Here is a 26,015-nt window from a genome sequence, read left to right on the forward strand (position 1 = left end):
CATCTTTTATTTACAGTTTTGTACACTGTCTTAATATGAATGGTGACTGCTTTGCTACTTGAGCCATTTTTTTTTTCTTGTATAACCAAAGCAAAATATAGTCTAATACAATGTGTTAAAATACGCAATAGGATACAAAAAAAAAAAAAAAAAGAAAGAAAAAAAAAAAGACGAAAACAAAGGCATACTATTTCTAGTAAAGATTAAGGAATGTCATTATGATGTACATTAAAAAAAAATTCCACAATTATGTTTAAGAAATCACAGAAACAGATCACGGATTCTACTGAAATGCATAAACTTGCAGCAAAGCTTTGTAATGGCATACAAAATAAAAAATTAAATTAAAGAAGGTTTCTAAACGCACAAAAAAAATAACACTTTTATTCAACCAATTTGCTTTTTTTTTATCCCCCAGATCCATCACCAAATGTTACATGAACTTAAAAAAAAAAAAAAAAAAAAAATCAGAATATTACTAATGTTATCAAGGAGGGAACAAATAAATTAAACCTAGCAGCCAACATCAGCACAAAATACAGCCAGAACAATGCTGTTAAAATGAGAAAAAAATAAAATAAAACAAACCATGAATCGCTAGATAAGTTTGAATGCATTTTAATCCTCCGCCTTGCAAATCAGCAAACTATTGTAACTGCATACAATGCAAATGTAAAGATTCATTTTCCTGTGGGAGTTGCAAGTGCACACTCTGGATAAATAGGTCTGTAATAGTAGAGAGGCAAAAATAATGACTATTACAGCGTTAACCTGGGCAACCTATGAGATAACTGGGAGGAAGGGCATTTGCGCGTTGAAATGTTCTGATTGGGCAACTTATTTTATGAAAAATAAGATAAAAAAAATAAAATGTGAGGAAATTTGAACATAGCACAAGACAAAAGGCGAATGACTTCACAATTCTTAGCAATATTGAGGTGGAAATCATATTTTTTTATGCAGTCCACTCTGCTTTTGTAGAGGCTTTGGTACAGCTCCCAAGTTGTGATTGCTTGACGCAGTCTCCTACTCAGAAGGCGTCTTCTTAAACAACAAATCTATTCTTAGTGGTGGAGCCGCTCTTAGTAGCCGTGTCTCCATGGGACTGGTATCCAAGCACTACTTTTGGGGGAAGTCCTAACCTTTCCTTGTAAACTCTCCTGTAAAAAAAAAAAAAATAATTATATTATAATATATATATATATATATATATATATATATATATATATATATATATATATATATATATATATATATATATATATATATATATATATATATATATATATATATATTTCTTAGAAATTGTTTTAAAAAAAAAAACAGTTCTTTGTTATACTGATATATAAAACTATCTATAGATATGCATTACTTGATATTTGCCATGATATATTTAGAAACAGCAACCATAGCCAAGTTATTTGCCATCTTTGACATACCTTCTTGGATTACGCAGCCAAGCTAATGGGAGAGAACATAGCAGCTTCTAAATGGTTATTCTGCAAGATGAGGCTGCATATTATTCATGTGACCTCTGCAGACAATGTTTGGGCTCAGCGGTGCCTTTTTCATGCATATCAACAACTGGCGTTAAACAATGAAATGATTAACATAACTATAGGCCCAGTCACACTTAGCAACACTACAGCGATCCCGACAACGATATGACCTGTCAGGGATCGTTGCTGCGTCGCTATGTGATCGTTGGTGAGCTGTCAAACAGGCAGGCTCACCAGCGATCAGGGGAGCAGCGACATCGTGGAAAGAATCTTTCCACAATGTCCTGATCCTGGTTTCCAGCCTGCTGAAGCAGGAGCAGGTTGGTAACCATGATAAACAGTGGGTTACTAGGGGCACACGCGCACTTAGTAACCCGCTGTTTATCATGGTTACGAGCCTTCTACGGTGAGCGGGAGGTTACCGTTTACCGTAGCAGAGTGGTAACCATGATAAACAGCGGGTTACTAAGTGCGCGTGTGCCCCTAGTAACCCGCTGTTTATCATGGTTAAAAGCCTGATCGCTGCTCCCGCTGGTCACACACAGCGATGTGTGCTGACCAGCGGGAGGGCAAAGACCAAAAAATGGTCCAGGACATTCTGCAGCGATCAGTGACCTCACAGCAGGGGCCTGATAGCTGCAAAGTGTCACACATAGCGACATCGCTGGTGAGGTCGCTGTTGCGTCACCAAAACCGTGACTCAGCAGCGATCTCGCTAGGGATCTCGCTATTTGAGATGGGGGCTTATGAGGGACAGGATTCAAAGGGCAAGTAGTGGTCATTATATTTTAGAAGATTCCTACTCTTGGTCAAGCTTTGTAAATCCCGGTAAACCGCTCACAAGTTGCACCTTTGGGGTGGATGTTGCTGCAAAATTGTCTTAGATTTTGCGCTTTCCAATGGAAAAGGGTGGAACCTGCACTGAATTTTGCACAACGAATTGACATGCTGCAAATTTTCTCAAAGGGTCAATTTCTACACAGCAATGTGTAGATAACATTTGCTGAAATCTCATCTGCTTCGCTGGTATTGTATGAGGTTGTGCTGTGCTTTCTGTATGGAGAAAGCTAAATAGACCAATTCTGTTACAAAAGAAAGCCAGAAGCAGCCACCCCTCATTGAAGGCTGGCTGTTCCAGACTTTACCTCTGTTGTTGCTGCTACAAAGTATTCTTCTTACATTGCTGTGTATATAACAGCAGCCCAGATCACCCCTTGTGTTTACATGCTGCACATTCAGTTTCCCCACTATCAGTAATGCATCCCAGCTCAGAAGCATCTAGTCTTACAGGTCTGTCAAAATAGTGAGACTTTACCGTTACCTGTAGACAGTCCATTGGACTCCAGCCTTCCTCCCTTAAGAGCTTCCAAACCACCCATAGACTTTAAACATCCGGGCGGTCTAGCTCCAGCTCTGCAGTGACACAGTCTAAAACATTAAGGCATAGTAGCGCAGTGCAGCTACATGATCGTGTAGCAGCGGGAGTAAGGATCCAGCTGTCAGCGACAGCCGGAGTGCCCATAGTAATAAACTCTGCGTTCTGTCTTTCTGTGCCTTCTCCATCGCTGTATACCAACCACTAAACAAGCGCGTATGTGCATACATATATACACGCAAACACATTTTTTCAACTTTTCCAGCTTTACAAAGATTATTGATCTTATACTTGAAAAAAAAAACTAAACACTATAGTATACATTACATTTACTATAACAACGCTTTTATCTATTACTTAAATGTTATAACTTACCCTATATGTGTAACAGCGTCCCTGTTTTCACATTCAGTAGTCCAAATTGCTATTTTATCTCCTTTTGCTCTAACATTTACAACAGCTCCACATATATCATCACTGTAGTCATCAAAGGACTCTCCAATAAGGCACATGAGCTAAAAAAATATATATATACATTGAAATATTAACTACAGTTTAAATTTATTCTTAAAACAGTTGTACAAGAGATAAAAGGATTTTTTTTTTTTTTTTTTCTAACTTTCCTTAGCAACCACTATCATTCACTCCGAAATACTGCCTAAGACAATCAGTCAAATCCACAGGTATAAAAAGGTTTGCAGATTTGCTGTGGATTTTTGCTGCATATTTGACTGACTCAATTGAAGTTAATGGGTCAAAAACAAAGCAAAAACACAAAGAATTGACCACAGGTCACAGGCGTCGACTGATGAGAGTCTAGTACTCCCATCAGCCTACTGCTGCTGCCGCTGATAACAGCGTGAACAGTTACCGCTGGTGGGAAAAGTAGTCTCATCAGCCGGTGCCTGTGACCCGCGGACAAGAAAAAAAAACAAACAAAAAAAAAAACACATTATACTCACCCAACACCAAATCCCCGATGCCCATGTCAACCGTAAAAAAATCAAAATAAACCACTACATCCCTCACCTGTCTCCTGTAATCCAGAGTATCTCACAGCGATCGGATCAGTTGCAGAACAGTCACATCGAGAAATTCCACTCCTGTGTCAGTCTGCTGTTATGTACAGCAGTCAAATCAGTGACTGCTGATGTGACTGTTCTACAAATGATCCGATCGCCGTGGGACACTCTGGATTATTTCATCACTTTGGATAGATGAGCGATAGTTTTTTGTTTGTTTTTTAAAATTTTTACAGGTGACAATGGCTTCAGGGGATTAGGCAAGTATACTGGTTTTTTTTATTTTTAAATAAATGACTAAAACTGTGTTGACTTTAATTTCAAATGAAGGATTTTTTCAGGCAGTGTATTTCAAAACTTTTACTATACGGTTAGTAATGGGGGTGTCTTGTAGATGCCCACATTACTAACCTAGCCTTCATGTCAGCTGCCAATACAAGGCTGACATGAACCCCAACCCTATTAACCTACTTGCCACCTGTGACAGCACAGCTTCTAATCTTAATCAGCCAGACAATTAGATTTGTTAAGCCAGGAGAAATACAGTATTGTGTTCATGTTTACGTGTAAATGTATTTCTGTGGCTGGTCAAGAAGGACAGACCAGTATTTGTATAACCCTGATTGTTGCCTTCTATTGGTCTATGAACAATGATGTTTGTTACTATGCTAATTGCATATTATACTAAAGGCAGATAGATGTTTAAAGAGTCCCCTGGTATACCAACCATGTAAATTGATTAGCTCAAAAACAATGAGACCCGAGTGAGCCCTGCACCTCTGACCTGTGACTGATAACTTTAGCCACATATGCAAATATAAAAAGGGTTTTTCTATCTTGCTGCAAGGAGAACTGAAAGACCTTACAAGGAGAATCAAAGATCAGACTCTCTCAGACCATCAGCTTGGAAGCATGGCTTTAACCAAAGAGACACAAATTTGGATTCTAAATGATTCCAGCCTATGAGTATATGGCCCTGACTGGAAAGTTACGGATCTGCTCCTTTGACCATCAGAGTGCCCATGCATACATTTGGGGAAACCAGGTTGGGACGATGAAGTCACCTGGCCCCATGGATATGTTGTTTGGGGTTGCCAAGTGGGACCCTCCGGTCGCCTGGAACCCATGGAGACATTCAGAGAAGCCATATTGGGACCAGCCAGTCATCTGGCCCCATGGAAACTCTCGGACAGGTCAGGGTGGGATCCTCGGGTCTCCTGGCCTTGTACCTAGATGGACTGCTAGCTTCCCAAGCTTGCCACTACCTCCTCTCTGTGGGTGCCCGCCAGAAGCAGGGGGCCACTGGTTAAGGTAGTTGGCCCTGGAAGTCCCAAAGTCGCAGCTGTTCTATCCCAGGTGGGCCAGAGGAAGGGTGAGACTGTGTAATGTTGTACCATCTTGGGTATTTGCCGAGATTGTTCTATGTGTTTATTGTCCGTTTGGTGGTTCAATAAAGTATTACCACGCTGTTTTATCCTCACCCTGTGTTGTCTAAATAGTTTTACGCCCACAGAAGACCCTGGATCTTCACACCACCGCATCAAGGCAAGTGGGAAGAGAGGCTAAGTGACAGATTTGGCGCATTTTATTGATGCGCCATATCTGGGGCGGCTGAGAGCTGATATTGGCCTCGGAGGGGGCCAGTATACATGGCCCCTTCCCTGGCTATTAATATCATCCCACAGCTGTCGGTTTAGCCTTTGCTGGTTAGATTTTATAGGGGTCCCTACAGTAATTTTTTTCTGGGATCCCCCTGTAATCTAGCCAGTAATGGCTAACCAAACAGTTGTGAGCTGTTATTAATAGTCAGCTATTGGAGATGTTGGACACGTCAAGGAGAGCTGTGCATCAGCCACTGTTGTCACCAGTCCTGGTGGTGTTACATTGTGGGCAGTTGTGTCTAGTCAATACAGAACTGCCCTGCACTTTGTGAATGATACAGTGAGAAGCTACTACTACTATCGAATATCATTAATCCAGTCATTGTACCTCTGCACGAACAACACAGGCCTAATTTCATCTTCATGGATGACCATGCTCCAGCTCATCGAGGTCACATCATTAGGGAACGTCTGCTGGAGTGGCCTGCACTTCCACCAGACTTGAATCCCATAGAAAACCTATGGGATGAGCTGAGTCGCCGTGTAGAGGCTCGTAACTCTGTACCCCAGAACCTCAATGACCTGAGGGCAGCCTTTTGAGAAGAGTGGGATGCCATGCCTCAGCAGACAACTTGACTTGTGAACAGCATGAGACAATGTTGTCAAGCTGTATTTGATGCTCAAGGCTACATGACAAGTTATTGAAACATTGACTTTTTTTGGGGATATATCCACCAAGGTTGTTGGCTTTTGTTTCAATATATTGTTCGAGAGGAGAAAATAACCATTGCACGCTTCTACTTAAATGCCCTACTTTCATGTGCCCACGTTGTGGAAAATTTGTGCTTCATTTCCGCATGTCCTTTCCTGGAAAAACGCATGCGGAATTATGCAAGCGTTTATCGCGTGTTTTTTATTGCATTGAAATGGCAATTCCACATGCGGAAACGCAAAATTAAATGACATGGTGCGGATTTTTGTGCGCATCAAAAACGCTGCGGAAAAATCCGCAGCATGGGCATAGAACTTGCGGATTCTCATTAGGGACCACGGGGTGCGGATTAGTAAGCGTTTTACAAGCGTTTCCGCTGCGGAAATTCCACATCAAATACGCTTGTAAAACGCTACGTGGGCACATACCCTAATGTGAACCTTTTATATTTTCTGTAATTTCACCCAAATGCCAAATATCCCTAACTTTTTGCGAGTACTGCATATTTATTTTTGGTAGTGCGGTGACTGAAAAATGGCAATTTTGGCTTTGTTTTTTTCCCTTTCTTTTTGGAGTTTAACATACAGTTTACATAATATATTTTGATGCGACTTTTTAGGATACAACAGAAATTTGGCAAGGGGGAAAAGGGGTGGGGGGTATTTAATATGTATTTTTTTTTTTTAAATGCTTCATATTCATCAAAACACTTGATATTAAAATACATTAATGTACCAATGCTCGTAAAATAATGTTGGTAGATTAAGTAGGCTCAGAGTCAGTCTTGGAACCATGCCTGTTCCTCTACCATTTTGTTTTTTATAGGAGGATAGTATCAGTAAAAGCCATACAACTGCTTTAGCTTTACTTTCTTAGTCCTCCAATCCGCGCATAAGATAACACATTAGGCAAAAATATAACTACAGTTTACAAAGATCTTAAAAACATTTGTAAAAGTTGGCAGTAAAGGTCAGGCCAAGGTGAAAAATCCAAGTACAGTTTTTCATTATAGATTTGCAGCTGCCAGTACCATGATACTTTTTACATGTGTTTAGTGCATCAAAAGTGGAAACAAAGTTGTTAAAAGGGTTGTCGGCTGAAAACAAGTTACCACCTATCCACAGGACAGATTGGGGGGGGGGGGGGGTCTGACAGATGGGACCTGCAGCCATCGGCATAAGGTGGGACTTTTATCCTCGTTAAAATGGAGCGGCAGTGTGGATGTTGACCTGCACCTTCATTTGTTTCCAATGGCATTGCCGAGCTGTGCTTGGCTTTTGCTGGAAGCCTCAGACAATGGATGGACCAGCAGTTAGGTGTAACGGGGATAAAGTTTCCTGTTGAGAATAAAAATTCCTCGGTCTGCCGATTGGTGAAGGACCCCCATTGGTGGCTCACCCACCATTCCTGTGGATAGCTGATGACTTGTTGTTCACTAGACACCCCTTTTAAAGGGATATGTCAGATTTTAACTATGAGGAAAGGTTGTACACATACGTGTGCACAAATTCTCATCCAAGGCAAACTACTGACAACATCGTTACCCTTCTCAGAGGCAGCATAAGAGAGCAGATGAAGTCCTCTGCTTTCTAGAGAGACGTTAAGAAACAACCCCTTTTCTAAACTCAATATATAGGGTTACAGGTATGAATAAATAATAGGATCTGGCCATTAGCCAGAAGGGTGTAAGTAATGAATCTTTCTATTCTTTGGCAAATTGGGAAGGTCATTCAAAGGCAGTTTTGTTGTGACTCAACTGTGCCTTGTTTGGTGAATGTAGAGTTTCCTCCAAACTACTTCAGTGTAAGGTATGATGGAATAAAAACCTACCGTTTCTAACCAAAAGCGATCTAAGTCGTTTCTTCTTTGCTGCTTATTCAGGGTAATTAGCCATCTTCCTCCACGCTTATTCTTCTCATCCTCCCACATGGGCTCAATTCCATCCTAGAGGGGAAAAAAAAGGTCAATTTCAGGTTAACATCATACAGTGAGCTAAAACAAGACATGACTGGTCTTCAACCTTATTATAGCAGCCCAAGAGGCAGATCTTCCTGGTTAAGGTTCATACAGCTCATAAGAATGTAATAGATGGATGAAGAGCTTGAAGGGGCTGTCCATAGTACGAACAAACCCTTTTTTAAATGACATAGCCCCACTTTTAAAATAAAAGTATCACCTGCTGGGTATGATGACATTATGCTAGATAAGCCTTGCAGCTTCACTTCCATTTCTCGAACATACGTCCAAGAGTAATAAGAGTGAATCAGCACAAGAACAGCAGCTGATTGCCTGTAAGGCTCACCAGGCATAACTTATGGTGATTGACAGCATTTGCCATGAAGGGCTGCCAGATCTAGGTCAGTACAGCCCTGTACACACTGACACTTCTGAATCCTAGAGCGCACACAGTGTCAGTGGTGCAGGTGCCTTCTTATACCTCTCCTGTGTGCTCGCTGCACAAAGCATCACTCAGCAGGTGCTGCCAGGAGGGGAGATGAGAACATGTACACGCTGACACAGTCTACTCTCAGGCCACAAATGTCAGTGCATGCAGGGCTGGGGATTTAGATCAGGCAGTGCTTTATAGTAACCACAGTCAAGCACCATAACAGAAGGGATAGAAGGATGGTAAGTGAGGTGTCAGAAAGGTGTGCCGAGACTTGGCCACGCCAAGGGTGCACCAAAGGGCCCTAATTTACATATCAAATGAAACTGGGTTAAGCTCCCTATATGAATGTCAAATAGTTCAACTTCAGTTTTGGGGGCGACAGGTTCCCTTTAAAGCATGGATGTCCAATTAAAATACACAGAGGGACAACATTTAAAACTTAGACAAAGTCACAGGCCAACCTTGATATTTATTTAAAAAATGTCTACAATTGAGGAAGTTTTTCCTTATGAAACATAATAAACGTTTTCATGTGGAAACAAACTTAAAAGGGGTTGTCCTCCATTGTAACTAACAGACCTTAAGAGTCAGATCACATGGCCGGAGAATTGGGTATTTCCTCGCAGGCAGGGTAGTATATAAAAATCATGGGGCCCCATAGCAGAAGTTCTAATTCTGAGTAATTTAAAATAACAATGGAGGGCACTGATCACCCATAACTAAAAATGAAAGTTGCCATTTAAAATGGAATTCGTCAGCTGGTTCATACCGCCCACCGCAAAAATGCTGATATTTTAAACAATTATATGCTACACACAAAATCGCTATCAGTAATCAGCCATCTGATATATAGTGTAAGACTTACCTTAAAGAGGGAGTAGTCACAACCTGACATTAAGTTACTAGACAACTGAATGTGATTGTATAGCCTGAGAGGGGGATAAAAAAAAAAAGTCATGAAGAATCAGCAGAAATCTGGTAGTCAGGACTACAATGACGAACCTAGAATATGCTTCTTATTTTACTCACTTATATAGCACCATTAATTCCACAGCACTTTACAGACATTATCGGCACTGTCCCCATTGGGGCTCACAATCTACATTCCCTATCAGTATGTGGAGTATGGGAGGAAACCGGAGAACCCGGAGGAAACCCACGCAGACACAGGGAGAACATACAAACTCCTTGCAGATGTTGTCCTTGGTGGGATTTGAACTCAGGACCCCAGCGCTGCGAGGCTGCAGTGCTAACCACTGAGCCACCGTGCTGCACGCTTCACCTGCATAATTAGGACCACTGTGCTTTTCCCATAAGTTAATATCAGAAAGGAAAAAAGAACAAGAGCTATGGAGGCCATTCATAAAAACGCTAATCTATATCAATAGATTAAGGGAAGACCGTGGCAAAGCACAAAGGTGTTGTTCCCAGCAAGTTCTGGTTGTGATAATTATTGCATAGACAAGAAACAAGTATAGACTAAGGGTATGTGCACATGTTCAGTATTTACAGCAGAAAAATCTGCTGCAAATACTTGTGTTGGCAGGAAAATGCAACATAAAATAAGCGCTTTTTGGCATGTATTTTTACCATTCATTAGAATAGGCGACAAAAGTTACAAAATGACATGTTGCTGCTTCAATCTACGAGGAAAAAATAAGCAACATGTACATAAGCCTTCAGAAAGCTCATTCACTCACGTTGCTGCTACTAGAAATCCTTCACTTTTTATGACAAATGTGCAAAACAAGCATGACAAAAAAGCAGCAAATACTTAAAGTGTGCACACAGACCAAGAATATGATCAATGGGCAGCACTAAATGACTTCCAATCGGTAAACCTTTACCAATAGGCAGTTGTTTAACTCCTTCACCACCGGGCCATTTTCCGTTTTTTTAACTCCCCTTCCTTCAAGAGAGAATTTTTTTTTTTTACATTTCCGTCCACATAGCCGTATGATGGCTTGTTTTTGCTGGACAACATGCACTTTTGAATTACAGTTAATTTTACAACAGTGTACTGGAAGACAGGAAAAAATTAAAAATTTCAAGTGAGGAGAAATTGCAACAAAAAAAAAAAGTGCAATTCCACAATTAATTTACCATGTTCACTACAAGTGCTTCTCACTAAATTAGAATATCAAAAAGTTAATTTCAGTTCTTCAATACAAAAAATGAAACTCATTATATAGAGTCATTACACACAGAGTGACCTATTTCAAGTGTTTATTTCTGTTAATGTTGGTGATTATGGCTTACAGCCAATGAAAACACAAAAGCCATTATCTCAGTAAATTGAAATAATTAACAAAAAACACCTGCAAAGGCTTCCTAAGCGTTTAAAAAGGTCCCTTAGTCTCTTTCAGTAGGCTCCACAATCATGGGGAAGACTGCTGACTTGACAGATGTCCAGAAGGCAGTCATTGACACACTCCACAAGGTCCCAGAGTTCCAATTCTCATTTGAAAATCAAGGTCCAGAGTCTGGAGGAAGAGTGGAGAGGCCACAATCCAAGCTGCTTGAGGTCTAGTGTGAAGTTTCCACAATCAGTGATGGTTTGGGGAGCCATGTCATCTGCTGATGTAGGTCCACTGTGTTTTATCAAGACCAAAGTCAGCGCAGCCGCCTACAAAGAAATTTTAGAGCACTTCATGCTTCCCTCTGCCGACAAGCTTTTTGGAGATGGAAATGTCATTCTCCAGCAGGACTTGGCACCTGTCCACACTGCCAAAAGTACCAATACCTGGTTTAAAAACAACAGTATCACTGTACTTGATTGGCCAGCAAACTCGCCTGAATCTATGGGGTATTGTCAAGAGGAAGATGAGAGACACCAGACCCAACAATGCAGACGAGCTGAAGGCTGCTATCACAGCAACCTGGGCTTCCATAACACCTCAGCAGTGCCACAGGCTGATCGCCTCTATGCCACGCTACATTGATGCAGTAATTGATGCAAAAAAAGCCTCGACCAAGTATTGAGTGCATTTACTGAACATACATTTCAGATTTTAAAAACATTTTCAAGCTGTTATAAAGTATTCTAATTTACTGAGATAATGACTTCTGTGTTTTCAGTGGCTGTAAGCCATAATCATCAACATTAACCCCTTTACCCCCTAGGGTGGTTTGCACGTTAATGACCAGGCCAATTTTTACAATTCTGGCCACTGTCACTTTATGAGGTAATTACTCTGGAACGCTTCAACGGATCCCCCTGATTCTGAGACTGCTTTTTCATGACATATCGTACTTCATGATTGTGGTAAAATATCTTTGATATCACTTGCGTTTATTTGTGAAAAAAATTGGAAATTTGGCGAAAACTTCACAATTTTCAAAATTTTAATTTTTATTCCATTAAGTCAGAGATATGTTACACAAAATACTTAACATTTCCCACAATTTTGGAACCCAAATTTTTTTTTTTATTAGTGTGCTATAAGGGTTAAAAGTTGATCAGCGATTTCTCATTTTTCCAACAAAATTTACAAAAACATTTGTTTTTAGGGACCACATCACATTTGAAGTGACTTTGAGGGGCCTTTATGACAGAAAATATGCAAAAGTGACACCATTCTATAAACTGCACCCCTCAAGGTGCTCAAAACCACATTCAAGAAGTTTATTAACCCTTCACGTGCTTCACAGGAATTTTTGGAATGGGGAAGAAAAAAATGAACATTTAACTTTTTTCACAAAAATGTTACTTTAGACCCCAATTTTTTTATTTTTGCAGGGGTAACAGGAAAAAAAATGGACCCCAAAATTTGTTGAGCAATTTCCCCTGAGCACGCAGATACCCCATATGTGGGGAAAAAACACTGTTTGGGCGCACAGCAGGGCTCAGAAGGGAAGGAGTGACATTTGACTTTTTGAATGTAAAATTTGCTTGAATAATTAGCGGACGCCATGTTGCGTTTGGAGAGCCCCTGATGTGTCTAAACAGTGGAAACCCCCCACAAGTGACACCATTTTGGAAACTAGACCCCTCAGGGAACTTATCTAGATGTATGGTGAGCACCTTGAACCCTCAGGTGCTTCACAGAAGTTTATAACATGGAGCTGTGAAAATAAAATTTTCACATTTTTCCCACAAAAATGTTTTTCAGCCCCCAGTTTTGCATTTTCATAAGGGTAACAGGAGACATTGCACCATGCAACTTGTTGAGCAATCTCTCCTGAGTAAGCAGATAACCCATACGTGGGGGAAAACCACTGTTTGGGCGCACGGCAGGGTTCGGAAGGGAAGGAGCAACATTTGACTTTTTGAATGTAAAATTTGCTTGAATAATTAGCGGATGTGCCTAAACAGTGGAAAACTCCCACAAGTGACACCATTTTGGAAACTAGACCCCTGAGGGAACTTATCTAGATGTGCGGTGAGCACCCTTAACCCCCAGGTGCTTCACAGAAGTTTAGAACATGAAGCCGTGAAAATAAAAAAAATTAACTTTTTCCACAAAAATGATTTTTGCCCAAATTTTTTAGTTTCACAAGGGTAAGAGGAGAAAATGGACCCCAAAAACTGTTGTGCAATTTCTCCAGAGTACGCCAAAACCCCATATGTGGGGAAAATACACTGTTTGGGCGCACGTCAGGGTCCAGAAGGGAAGGCGCACTGTGTGACTTTTTGAACGCAAAATTGGATGGAATCAAGAGCGGACGCCATGTCGCATTTCGTGAGCCCCTGATGTGCCGAAATAGTGGAAACCCCCCCACAATTGACTCAATTTTTGGAAACCAGACCCCTCAAGGATTTTATCAAGGGGTATAGTGTACATTTTGAACCCAAATGTACGACAGAATTTGACAACATTAGGTCATCATATTGACTAAGTTGTCATTAGTCGAGTGCAAGTGCTCGCTACTTGAGTTTGCATCAGGTACTCACCAAGTATCGCGGGTGCTCGACTCCCTGCCCCGCATGTTTCACGGTTGTTTGACACCCAAAAAAAAAACATGCGGGGATCGCTCGTGCATGGCAGGCGATCCCAGCAAAGTTTTTTTGGCCGTTAAGCATATGGGGCAGAGACTCTAGCATGTCACTCGAACACCCGCGATGCTCAGTGCATACCAGAGCACCCGATGCAAATTCAAGTAGCGAGCACTTGCGCTCAACACTGATCGCCATAGTCATCATTTTTTTTTTTCTTTACTTTTGAAAAAATCCCAACCCCAACTCTAATACAACCCTAACCCGAACCCTAGAGTTTATTTTTTTACACCATTCCTCGCGTGGTATAAGTGATTAGACTATATTCTTCGGGTCGGAGTGATTACAGCAATAGGAGATTCATATCGGGTTTTTATGATTGACAGCTGTCACACACTAAAAGACGCTTTTTTTTGCAAAGACTAGTTTTTGCATCACCATATTTCGAGAGCTATAATTTTTCCATATTTTGGCCGACAGTCACGTGATGGTTTATTTTTTGCGGGACAAATCTATTCTGATTTTTGGGAGGCAGAATAAACAAAAACCAACAATTCAGGATTTTTGAGTTTTTTTTTATGCCGTTCCGCGTGTGGTAAAATTGATAATGCAGCGTTATTCTTTGGGTCAGTACGTTTACAGCGGTACCGCATTTATATCATTTTTTTATGTTTTGGCGCTTTTACACAATAAAAACGATTTTCTAGAAAAAATAATTTTTTTGTATCGCTTTATTCTGAGAGCTATAACTTATTTTTCTGATGGAGCTGTATGGTGGCTTGTTTTTTGCGGGACAAGATGAGGTTTTCAGCGGTACCATTTTTATTTATATTAGTCTTTTTGATCGCGTGTTATTGCATTTTTTTGTTTGGCGGTATGATAAAGCATGTTTTTTTGCTTCGTTTATTTTTATTCTTTTACCATGTTCACTAAAGGGGTTAACTAGTGGGACAGTTTTATAGGTCAGGTCGTTCCGGACGCGGTGATACCAAATATATGTACTTTTATTGGTTTATTTTTTTTATTTCATAATAAATAAATATTATGGGTTCAATATATTTTTATTTTTTGGGGATTATTTTTTTCATTTTTTTATTTTATTTATTTTTATTTTTACAATTTTTTTTTTTTTTTTTTTTCCTCTTACACATTGTCCCACTATGGGACTTTCATTTTTTGCAGCCTGATCGGCTGTACTGCATAGAGAGCAGCAGCTCCCCATGTCATGCAGCCTGTCAGCGCTGCACACAGGGGAGACATTACTTTGGCTGCGCACTGCGCATGTCCAAAGTAACATCCTGCCTCCTGGAGACCCGGATGTTGTCATGACGACGCCGGCAGGAGAGGTGAGTATAATGATCACCTCCCCCCTTGCCACCGCAATGCTGCGATAGACTTCGATCGCAGCATTGCGGGGGTTAATGTGCAGGGAGCTGTGCGGGACCGCTCCCTGCACATAGCACCGGGTGTCTGCTATAACAATCAGCTGATACCCCGCGGCGATCGTCCCACACCGAGTGTGCGGGCGCGATCGCAGCGCGCGTAATAATTCGTAGCTGGTCCATAAGTCCCAGGGCTCAGCTACGTACTATTACTGACAAGGTCGGAAAGGGGTTAACAGAAATAAACACTTGAAATAGATCACTGTTTGTAACGACTCTTTATAATATAGGAGTTTCACTTTTTGTATTGAAGAACGGAAATAATTAAAACTTTTTGATGATATTCTAATTTAATGAGATGCACCCGTATATGGTAAAACTGACCTGGCAATAGGATTCCCCAGGTCAGTATGAGTACGCAGATATCAAACATATATAGTTTATTTTTTATATAAGTGGTGAAAATAAATTCCAAAATTTGTATAGAAATGGTTTTTTTTTTCCGTTTGTTACCATTTTCTCAAGACCCGTAACATTTCCATTTTTTGGGATCTGTGGCTGTGTGAGAGCTTATATTTTGAGCCCTGAGCGGACGTTTTTATTAATAACATTTTGGGGTAGATACATTTTCGTCGCCTTTTATTGAAATGTCGCGGTGGCCAAAAACACGCAATTCTGGGGGAAAAAAATCTGCAGTTCTATGGTTTTTATCATTTACAGTGTTTTGAGGTTATTTTTATACTGTGATTTCATTTTTTTACATTATTAGTCTCCATGGCTTGTACCACATTATTGCAGCATGTAGGTGAAATCATTCTCTCCTATGGCTGATCTTCACAGGGGTAGCAGGATGACAGCCATGGGGACCCTTTAGCAGGCCCCCCAACTGCCATGGTACCCCTTCAGAGATAGGCAGCGGCATCTAAAGCAGGGGTCGACAAAGTTGTTCAGAATCTAGGAGCCAGCCAAAAAATTTAGGAGCCAGAATTTTTTTTGTTGACAAACTGTACATATAGACCCCCTCACACACGGCGTCTCCCCGGGGAGCACGGCCTTTGTATGTACTTACACAGGTAGCGGGAGATGAGAACGGGCCCCCGGCCACAGCGATCCTTCCCCCCAGGGCCGGCTCCAGGTTTTTCTGGGCCCCGGGCGAAAGAGTCTCAGTGGGCCCTTTTAACACATACACGATTCATGATGCACAGATACGGCGGAGAAATAAATAAATAAAATATATATATATATATATATATATATATATATATATATATATATATATATATATATATATATATATATATATATATATATATATATATATATATATATATATATTTTACACATGGCCCAGCCTGCCCCCTCATCCTTCACATACGCAGACATATGCGTGCGCACACACGGTACGCAGACATATGCGTGCGCACACACGGTACGCAGACATATGCGTGCGCACACACGGTACGCAGACATATGCGTGCGCACACACGGTACGCAGACATATGCGTGCGCACACACGGTACGCAGACATATGCGTGCGCACACACGGTACGCAGACATATGCGTGCGCACACACGGTACGCAGACATATGCGTGCGCACACACGGTACGCAGACATATGCGTGCGCACACACGGTACGCAGACATATGCGTGCGCACACACAGACATACACAGATAAAACAGACAAATATATATACACAGTCATATACACTGACATTCACATACATGCACTCACACAGACCCATGACTAATATTTTTAATATGGGGATTGGGGAAGCCTCACTCACCTGTCCCCGGTCCAGTGTCCTGTCCAGCAGCTCCTCGGGTATGGGGCAGTGCAGGGCCCCCGGCGTGTCACAGACTTCATGGCCCTGGAACATCAGAGGGGCCCACTTGCGGTCGGGTCCGGGCCCCTCCTGCCCATCTGTGCAGGACCTCCGCTCCGACGATGTTTGATTGCCGGCACTTCCCCCAGACATGGCCGCGCACTGTGCGGTTGTGTCTGCTAGTAATGACGCGGCAGGAGCGACACACAAGCACAATTAAAAGGTGCAGTGCCGTCGACCCTGCCGTGTCATTACTAGCAGACACAGCCGGACAGCGCGCGGCCATGTCTGGGGGGAGTGCCGGCAATCAAGCAGCGCCTGCGTCCCTGAACAGGTGCCGAGGAAGCTGCCAGGGCCCCGACAGTGAGTGGGCGGGCGGGTGTGTGGGCCCGGGCCCCGACAGTGAGTGGGCGGGCGGGTGTGTGGGCCCGGGCCCCGACAGTGAGTGGGCGGGCGGGTGTGTGGGCCCGGGCCCCGACAGTGAGTGGGCGGGCGGGTGTGTGGGCCCGGGCCCCGACAGTGAGTGGGCGGGCGGGTGTGTGGGCCCGGGCCCCGACAGTGAGTGGGCGGGCGGGTGTGTGGGCCCGGGCCCCGACAGTGAGTGGGCGGGCGGGTGTGTGGGCCCGGGCCCCGACAGTGAGTGGGCGGGCGGGTGTGTGGGCCCGGGCCCCGACAGTGAGTGGGCGGGCGGGTGTGTGGGCCCGGGCCCCGACAGTGAGTGGGCGGGCGGGTGTGTGGGCCCGGGCCCGGACAGTGAGTGGGCGGGCGGGTGTGTGGGCCCGGGCCCCGACAGTGAGTGGGCGGGCGGGTGTGTGGGCCCGGGCCCCGACAGTGAGTGGGCGGGCGGGTGTGTGGGCCCGGGCCCCGACAGTGAGTGGGCGGGCGGGTGTGTGGGCCCGGGCCCCGACAGTGAGTGGGCGGGCGGGTGTGTGGGCCCGGGCCCCGACAGTGAGTGGGCGGGCGGGTGTGTGGGCCCGGGCCCCGACAGTGAGTGGGCGGGCGGGTGTGTGGGCCCGGGCCCCGACAGTGAGTGGGCGGGCGGGTGTGTGGGCCCGGGCCCCGACAGTGAGTGGGCGGGCGGGTGTGTGGGCCCGGGCCCCGACAGTGAGTGGGCGGGCGGGTGTGTGGGCCCGGGCCCCGACAGTGAGTGGGCGGGCGGGTGTGTGGGCCCGGGCCCCGACAGTGAGTGGGCGGGCGGGTGTGTGGGCCCGGGCCCCGACAGTGAGTGGGCGGGCGGGTGTGTGGGCCCGGGCCCCGACAGTGAGTGGGCGGGCGGGTGTGTGGGCCCGGGCCCCGACAGTGAGTGGGCGGGCGGGTGTGTGGGCCCGGGCCCGGACAGTGAGTGGGCGGGCGGGTGTGTGGGCCCGGGCCCCGACAGTGAGTGGGCGGGCGGGTGTGTGGGCTAGGCGCCAGACAACATTTTCTAGGCGCCACTGGCGACCAGGCGCCTGGGTTTGTCGAGCCCTGATCTAAAGGATTAACAGCAGCTGCCTAACCTTAGATGTAACCTAGACAACATCAACAGCATGTGGAAGGAGTTCAGCTCCTCAGCCTCCTGCACACTTGCAGACCCCTACCCCCGCCCAGGATGTTTACTATGGTCTCAATGTGGGAAGCGGTTAATTACCTTATTTATTTGGGCTAACATGACTTTTTACCTGTTTTATCAGTTTTTCTCCGACAAGCCAACCAATGGCTTTCACCCTTTGCCTCGTCACATGGGCACTGAACTACTGGAACAAATGGGACACATTGCCAGGTAGGATCTGTACAGTGCCTATATGTGGCAGAAAGTGTAACGCCAGGCAACACTATAAATGAAGGACATCAGCTGCACTGTTAGCCATGTTATACTTTGTTTTCCATAATCTGAGGAGCGGCTAGTTTTTTACCACAATAGCAAAGACATTCAGAAAAGTAGGAAGTCTTAACCAAATATGTGGATACTTACGCCCAAAAATCTTCAACTGTGTCAAACTTTGAAATTAGGCGAAGGTTGGCTTGCCAGGTTTTGCTTTTGTCATTTTTGAAGAACCACAAGGCCCATCTGTAACAGTGAAATGTTAATGAAATAGGGCAGTGCGAGTGTCGTGTTAAAGGTTAATGCAATCAATTAAAAGTGCAAAATACATTTCTAAACTTGAAAACCACAGCCGAGATGGGTGATATATACACCAAGTGTGTGGGTCCGTCAGCGCTCAGCTCAGCGGGTGGAGGTGCACAGAAATATACTCACTGAACAAGAGGTGGCGCCAGACTATGAAACTAAAAAGGTAAGAACTTTATTGCATCATTTTGTAAAGCACAAACATTAGTGGTCAGTTTTTCATGATCTGTACAATAAATGAAATATTTACTGGTGGAACCAGTGGAATAAAGAGTTCCAAGAGGGAATGAGAGTCTTCCAGGTAATGAAATCTTAGAAAAACTGCAACCAACAAGAGGTAGTCTATCATGAGATCTCTAGATAATCCAACAAATCTCAAGATGAAATACTGCCAAAGCATAGAGAAAACATGGCGCATACAGGAGAAAAGCAGAGAATGAGGGCACAGTCAATGATAGGCACACAAATATAGGCATCACTTTCCAAAACTCTAGGTACCACAAAAAGTGATGGCCGTCAATAAATTCATGTCTGTTACTGCACTGTTAGAGGGCTCTCAACATTTTGCAAATAAAATTTTAGGCATCTGAAGTGAAAAACATGGTCTGAAAAAAAGCACGGCACTTCTGGACCCAGTAGGATCCCAATCCGTAGTTTGAGTTGCAAAAGACACTTGGCACTCATGAAATGTGTTCAAAATGATTTTTTTTTTTTTTTTATTATAGTGGAATCTCCAGAAAATAAGATGTTTCAGTCAATACAAGACCTTCCTCAGGGTGTGCTTCCTGTCTGAGCTTTGGACACCACAGACGTGTACTCAGCGCTGTTATAGGCAGCACTTCACCATCCAGAAGACTGATGAAGGTCTTGTATTGACCGAAACTTCTCTTATTATTTTCTGGAGTTTCCACTATAATATAAAAAAAATCATTTTGAACACATTTCATGAGTGCCAAGTGTCTTTTGCAACTCAAACTATGAAGAGAAAAACCATTGACCATGTATTTAACAGCACACTTCAGGACTGGCAGTCGGGATGTCATCACTTCCAGTCCAGGTGGAGAGCACGGGTCTGGAAGGGGACGACATTGGTAACAGATTCTTTTTTTAAAAGAGAATCTGTCATCACTTTTTGTTACAAAGCAAAGACCAGCAACACTCATTGGGCCGCAGAGCACCAATTAGCCTATAGCGTGGCAGAATTATAACTATATTATAAAATTTTTTTGGACATCCAGGTGGGCTTATATACAGATTGTTGGACTGCGGTACAAGAGGAGTTAAAGGTGGTGGCTTTAGTTTATATTGGGAAAATCTGGTAACAAGGTCCTTTTAATGACCACGTCAATTTTGTCCTTCAGAAAAAAAATTTTCATTTCTAAAACCTTATTTTGTCTGAGTAGGTAACTTGCAGATATGATCCTGACTGCTTGTATAGTACGCTGGGATACTTTTGCATTGGAATGCATATGCCTGTCAGTACAATAGTGACAGGAAGCCAATTAAGGCCCTGATGATTCTGGGTGCCATTGTTAGGTCATTGGGCTGACAGAGGAAGACCTCCACCCTCTGTCCAACTACTTAGATGCTGTGATCAGCACAGACCACAGCATATCAGAGGGTGACTACCTTTCATTTATTAGTGCAGGGTGTGTGTTATATCATTCAGTACCCAGAAGAGATGTTCCTTCAGAGTGACATTAGGTTGGAGGGAAGGCATAACTATTTAGTCTTAATAGTACGTCATAGGCCTGAAAAAACACGAAGCAGTTTATGAGGCCAAGCTTAGGAATGGATATTAATAATAGAAGAGTCAATTTTTCCATGTTTTGGGATCCATTTCTGTGTTGGGCTCAAAAGACAGCACCTGAAAGTGTTATTCCTGCCTTAATGTGACTTATTGCATACCTGTTCTGTAGTGGATGCTTAATGTAGTGCTCAGGGTTTACAATCTCCTGACTAGTCTCTGTTTTTTCTTCTTCTTGAGTACTGACAGTTTCCTACAAAGAAAGTAACAATTTTACATAAATGAAAATAATTTATATCCACAGACTTGTCACCATCAATGTCAGTAAAACCTAAAATTAGCACATATACACTCATCATTGAAACTGGAAAGTCAAGAAGGAAAAGTTGTGGAATTAAGATAATCATAGGATAGATGGTATGATGAAAAAAATGGATACAACATTTTGAAAATCTCGATTTATACAGTATTAAGCATGAACGCCATTTGCAGAAATACACGGACTGTTGGGGATGACGTCCTAATGCTTTGTCCTCTCCTCGTGTATACTGCTACCACATTAAATGGGATCAGATGAGTCCCTCAAAATATCGATGTTACAAAAAAATCCTTCAGCTCTTCCAATCTCCGCCCTAGAATATATCCTGAGAACGATCCAAGTGTTGACACTACATTAGCATGCTTCGCATTGTATATACAGATAAGGACTAGGGAAGAAGTATTACCAGATAATGGCCTTCCTCCATTCTACAGAGGATGCATTTGGCTTAGCGATCGGTAACACAATCATACTCTCCCCCATCGCATGCACAGTCCCTGCTTACATAGGCTGATGTACAGTTGACAACAATGATTTTAATTCCAGCACAAATAATCCAGTCAGCCTCTCTGCTGCTATTGTTGTCGTTATCATCCTCCTGGTTTAAGGCCATGTGCCCACGTAGCGTTTTTGCGGCATTTTTACGGCCGCGAAAACACTTGTAAAACAGTCTGCCATGCAAAGCAATGTGAATTCGGATGTGCTGTGCACATGATTCGCTAATTAGCATGCCGAATTCGCATTGCGTTGCAAAACACAGCATGACCATTTCTACCGGGATTACGCTGCAAATTCGCGGCCATTGAGGAACATTGAAAGGCAGCAAACCTGCAGGTATATGTGGATTTGCTGCGTTTCAATTAAATTCAATGGCTGCAAATTTGCAGAATAATCGCGGTGCTTGTGGTACCTGGGATGAAGAGGAGACTACAACTACTCTTCATCCTGGCTACCACGCGGTGAAAAAAAAATAAAGTTAATAAAAACAACCTGTATACTAGCCTCTCCGGTCTTCTCTCGGCGGCGTCCCGCGGTGTTCTGGCAGGACCTGCGTTGACGTCATTTAGTCAGCTGATGGTCACGTGACCGCTGACATCAGCGGTCAGGTGACCATCAGCTGACTAAATTAAATCACCGCAGGTCCGGCCAGTACACAGCAGGACGCCGAGGAGAGAGGATCACCGCCGGAGAGGTGAGTATACAGGTTTTTTTTTTCTTTTTAACTTTTTTTTTTTTTTTTTTACTACAGATGCAACATTTAGAGCATCTAAGTTGGGCACACAATATAAATCCATGCTGGTTGCATGGATTTATATGGTGTGACCAACTTGTCAAGCACTTTTCCAAGTGATGCTCAAAATCGCTTGGAAAAGTGCTTGAAAAAACGCATGCAAAAAACGCTTCTCTCTGGCAGAAAAAAACGCCTGTAAATCTGCATGCTTTTTCTGCCAGAGAGGCAAAAACGCTCTGCATCAAATCTGCTACGTGGGCACATAGCCGAAGTTTCATGCCGGCACCATCCTAGCCACGGGCAGCGCTAGCGCACATTGATCTGGCGGTCTTCAGGCAAATGGTGCCGGTAGCTGCACGTGCGCAAATTTAGACCTTGGCAAATGACGAGCCGAGATTTCAACCTGCGCATGCGTTGCTACCTTACTGAAGGCCGCAAGGAGGTCAATTTGCTCATGTGTCGCTACCATTTTCCTATGCTAGGACTGCACAAAGTTTAACCCAAAGGGATGATAAAGACAAAAGGAGCAGCAAAGGGACTGTGGCAGAGCCAAAGACACTGCCCACAGTCCAGCCCCGACGCAAGGAGCTATGATTATAAGAACACATCAAACCCTGCTTACACAACACCCACAAAAAAATTTTCTTTACCGCAGGTATCGTTTTAAATCAGTGTCACAGCACCAATAGGGCCATAGGAGAGTACAGTACTACGTGTGGACCATGTGATTAGGCTATAGGAGAGTTCAGTACAGTACTACGTGTGGACCACATGATTAGGCTACAGGAGAGTTCAGTACGGTACTACGTGTGGACCACGTGATTAGGCTATAGGAGAGTACAGTACGGTACTACGTGTGGACCATGTGATTAGGCTATAGGTGAGTTCAGTACAGTACTACGTGTGGACCATGTGATTAGGCTATAGGAGAGTTCAGTACAGTACTACGTGTGGACCATGTGATTAGGCTATAGGAGAGTACAGTACGGTACTACGTGTGGACCATGTGATTAGGCTATAGGAGAGTACGGTACGTGTGGACCACGTGATTAGGCTATAGGAGAGTTCAGTACAGTACTACGTGTGGACCATGTGATTAGGCTATAGGAGAGTTCAGTACAGTACTACGTGTGGACCACATGATTAGGCTATAGGAGAGTTCAGTACAGTACTACGTGTGGACCACATGATTAGGCTATAGGAGAGTTCAGTACAGTACTACGTGTGGACCACGTGATTAGGCTATAGGAGAGTTCAGTACAGTACTACGTGTGGACCACGTGATTAGGCTATAGGAGAGTTCAGTACAGTACTACGTGTGGACCATGTGATTAGGCTATAGGAGAGTTCAGTACAGTACTACGTGTGGACCACATGATTAGGCTACAGGAGAGTTCAGTACAGTACTACGTGTGGACCACATGATTAGGCTATAGGAGAGTTCAGTACAGTACTACGTGTGGACCACATGATTAGGCTATAGGAGAGTTCAGTACTACGTGTGGACCATGTGATTAGGCTATAGGAGAGTTCAGTACAGTACTACGTGTGGACCACATGATTAGGCTATAGGAGAGTTCAGTACAGTACTACGTGTGGACCACATGATTAGGCTATAGGAGAGTTCAGTACAGTACTACGTGTGGACCACATGATTAGGCTATAGGAGAGTTCAGTACAGTACTACGTGTGGACCACATGATTAGGCTATAGGAGAGTTCAGTACAGTACTACGTGTGGACCACATGATTAGGCTATAGGAGAGTTCAGTACAGTACTACGTGTGGACCATGTGATTAGGCTATAGGAGAGTTCAGTACAGTACTACGTGTGGACCATGTGATTAGGCTATAGGAGAGTTCAGTACAGTACTACGTGTGGACCATGTGATTAGGCTATAGGAGAGTACAGTACGGTACTACGTGTGGACCATGTGATTAGGCTATAGGAGAGTTCAGTACAGTACTACGTGTGGACCATGTGATTAGGCTATAGGAGAGTACAGTACTACGTGTGGACCATGTGATTAGGCTATAGGAGAGTTCAGTACAGTACTACGTGTGGACCACATGATTAGGCTATAGGAGAGTTCAGTACTACGTGTGGACCATGTGATTAGGCTATAGGAGAGTTCAGTACAGTACTACGTGTGGACCACATGATTAGGCTATAGGAGAGTACAGTACAGTACTACGTGTGGACCACGTGATTAGGCTATAGGAGAGTTCAGTACAGTACTACGTGTGGACCACATGATTAGGCTATAGGAGAGTTCAGTACAGTACTACGTGTGGACCATGTGATTAGGCTATAGGAGAGTACAGTACAGTACTACGTGTGGACCATGTGATTAGGCTATAGGAGAGTTCAGTACAGTACTACGTGTGGACCATGTGATTAGGCTATAGGAGAGTTCAGTACAGTACTACGTGTGGACCATGTGATTAGGCTATAGGAGAGTTCAGTACAGTACTACGTGTGGACCATGTGATTAGGCTATAGGAGAGTTCAGTACAGTACTACGTGTGGACCATGTGATTAGGCTATAGGAGAGTTCAGTACTACGTGTGGACCATGTGATTAGGCTATAGGAGAGTTCAGTACAGTACTACGTGTGGACCATGTGATTAGGCTATAGGAGAGTTCAGTACAGTACTACGTGTGGACCATGTGATTAGGCTATAGGAGAGTACAGTACGGTACTACGTGTGGACCATGTGATTAGGCTATAGGAGAGTACGGTACGCGTGGACCACGTGATTAGGCTATAGGAGAGTACAGTACTACGTGTGGACCACATGATTAGGCTATAGGAGAGTTCAGTACAGTACTCTGTGTGGACCACGTGATTAGGCTATAGGAGAGTTCAGTACAGTACTCTGTGTGGACCACGTGATTAGGCTATAGGAGAGTTCAGTACAGTACTCTGTGTGGACCATGTGATTAGGCTATAGGAGAGTTCAGTACAGTATGACACGTGGAAAAGATTATAAATTTATGACAAGACCCATATGTGAAAAATCAGAATTAAATGCCACATTGCGAAAATAGTAGTGAGTACAAACTTGGGAAACATCTTTGAAAGTTTGGGTGTTTTTTTGTTCCCACCAGTATAGCTCAATGCAGTGTTCAGTTACCTCTTCACTGCTTCAGGGTGTGTCGGATGTGCAGCACACCAGTAGACCTGCCCTCATGCAATGAGACAATGGATCAGAGTTTACTTTCCTATTCAGTCCCCTCCTCTAACACATGGGAGGACTGACTTGAAGCCATATAAAAAGGGAGGATTCAAACAAACCTCCAAATCCCAGCAACTAAGTTTCATTTCTCACTGCCTAACAAATGATCACACCTGCTAGAAACACAACAGTCTTGTCACAGGTCAACAGGAGACTCAATTGGTATTTAACTCTTTAAAGGACCATAGAATTTTTCATTTTTGCACATTAGTTTTCTCTTCATCTTTTAAGAGTGATCTTTTTTATTTTTCTGTTAAATGCATGAGGGCTTTTTTTTCTGGGAGAGGCTGTAGTTTTGAATGTCACTATTCATTACAAGGTACTGAAAAAGGGGAATAAAAATTCTAAGTGTGCCAAAAATGGGGTAAAAAAGGCAATTGCATCATTGACATTTGGGCTTTGTTTTCATCTTAGACCTAAGCTGGGGATTCACCACTTCCCTTCCCCATTAAAAAAAAAAATATTCACGGCCCTAAAAAACTTTGTTTAAAATATATAAAATTAATCTCCACTGCAAACAGCAAATTAAAATACTACGATTGCATGTGTTTTTATTTTTGGAAGGTGAGTTGGAATTAGAGGATGCTACATCTTTAACCACACGTCATACATGTCTAATACATACAACTCAT

General features: G+C 43.3%; 1 protein-coding gene across 1 annotated transcript in view; it reads right to left on the bottom strand.

The window, feature by feature from the left end:
* Window positions 1-602: 602 nt before the first annotated feature.
* LOC141153629 (eukaryotic translation initiation factor 4E) overlaps window positions 603-26,015 on the bottom strand; it is a 45,135-nt gene continuing 19,722 nt past the window's right edge. Inside the window, exons 2-7 of the mRNA XM_073638605.1 lie at window positions 20,756-20,847; window positions 18,692-18,787; window positions 9,464-9,527; window positions 8,040-8,153; window positions 3,250-3,389; window positions 603-1,160 (exon numbers count right to left, since the gene is read on the bottom strand). Of these exons, the coding sequence (XP_073494706.1) occupies window positions 1,046-1,160; window positions 3,250-3,389; window positions 8,040-8,153; window positions 9,464-9,527; window positions 18,692-18,787; window positions 20,756-20,847 (621 nt within the window). The 3' untranslated portion in view covers window positions 603-1,045. The remainder of the gene's footprint in view (window positions 1,161-3,249; window positions 3,390-8,039; window positions 8,154-9,463; window positions 9,528-18,691; window positions 18,788-20,755; window positions 20,848-26,015) is intronic.

Source organism: Phyllobates terribilis, unplaced genomic scaffold, assembly GCF_046119375.1.
Source record: "Phyllobates terribilis strain yellow unplaced genomic scaffold, ASM4611937v1 Scaffold_1__5_contigs__length_1240528914, whole genome shotgun sequence".
NCBI lineage: Eukaryota > Metazoa > Chordata > Amphibia > Anura > Dendrobatidae > Phyllobates > Phyllobates terribilis.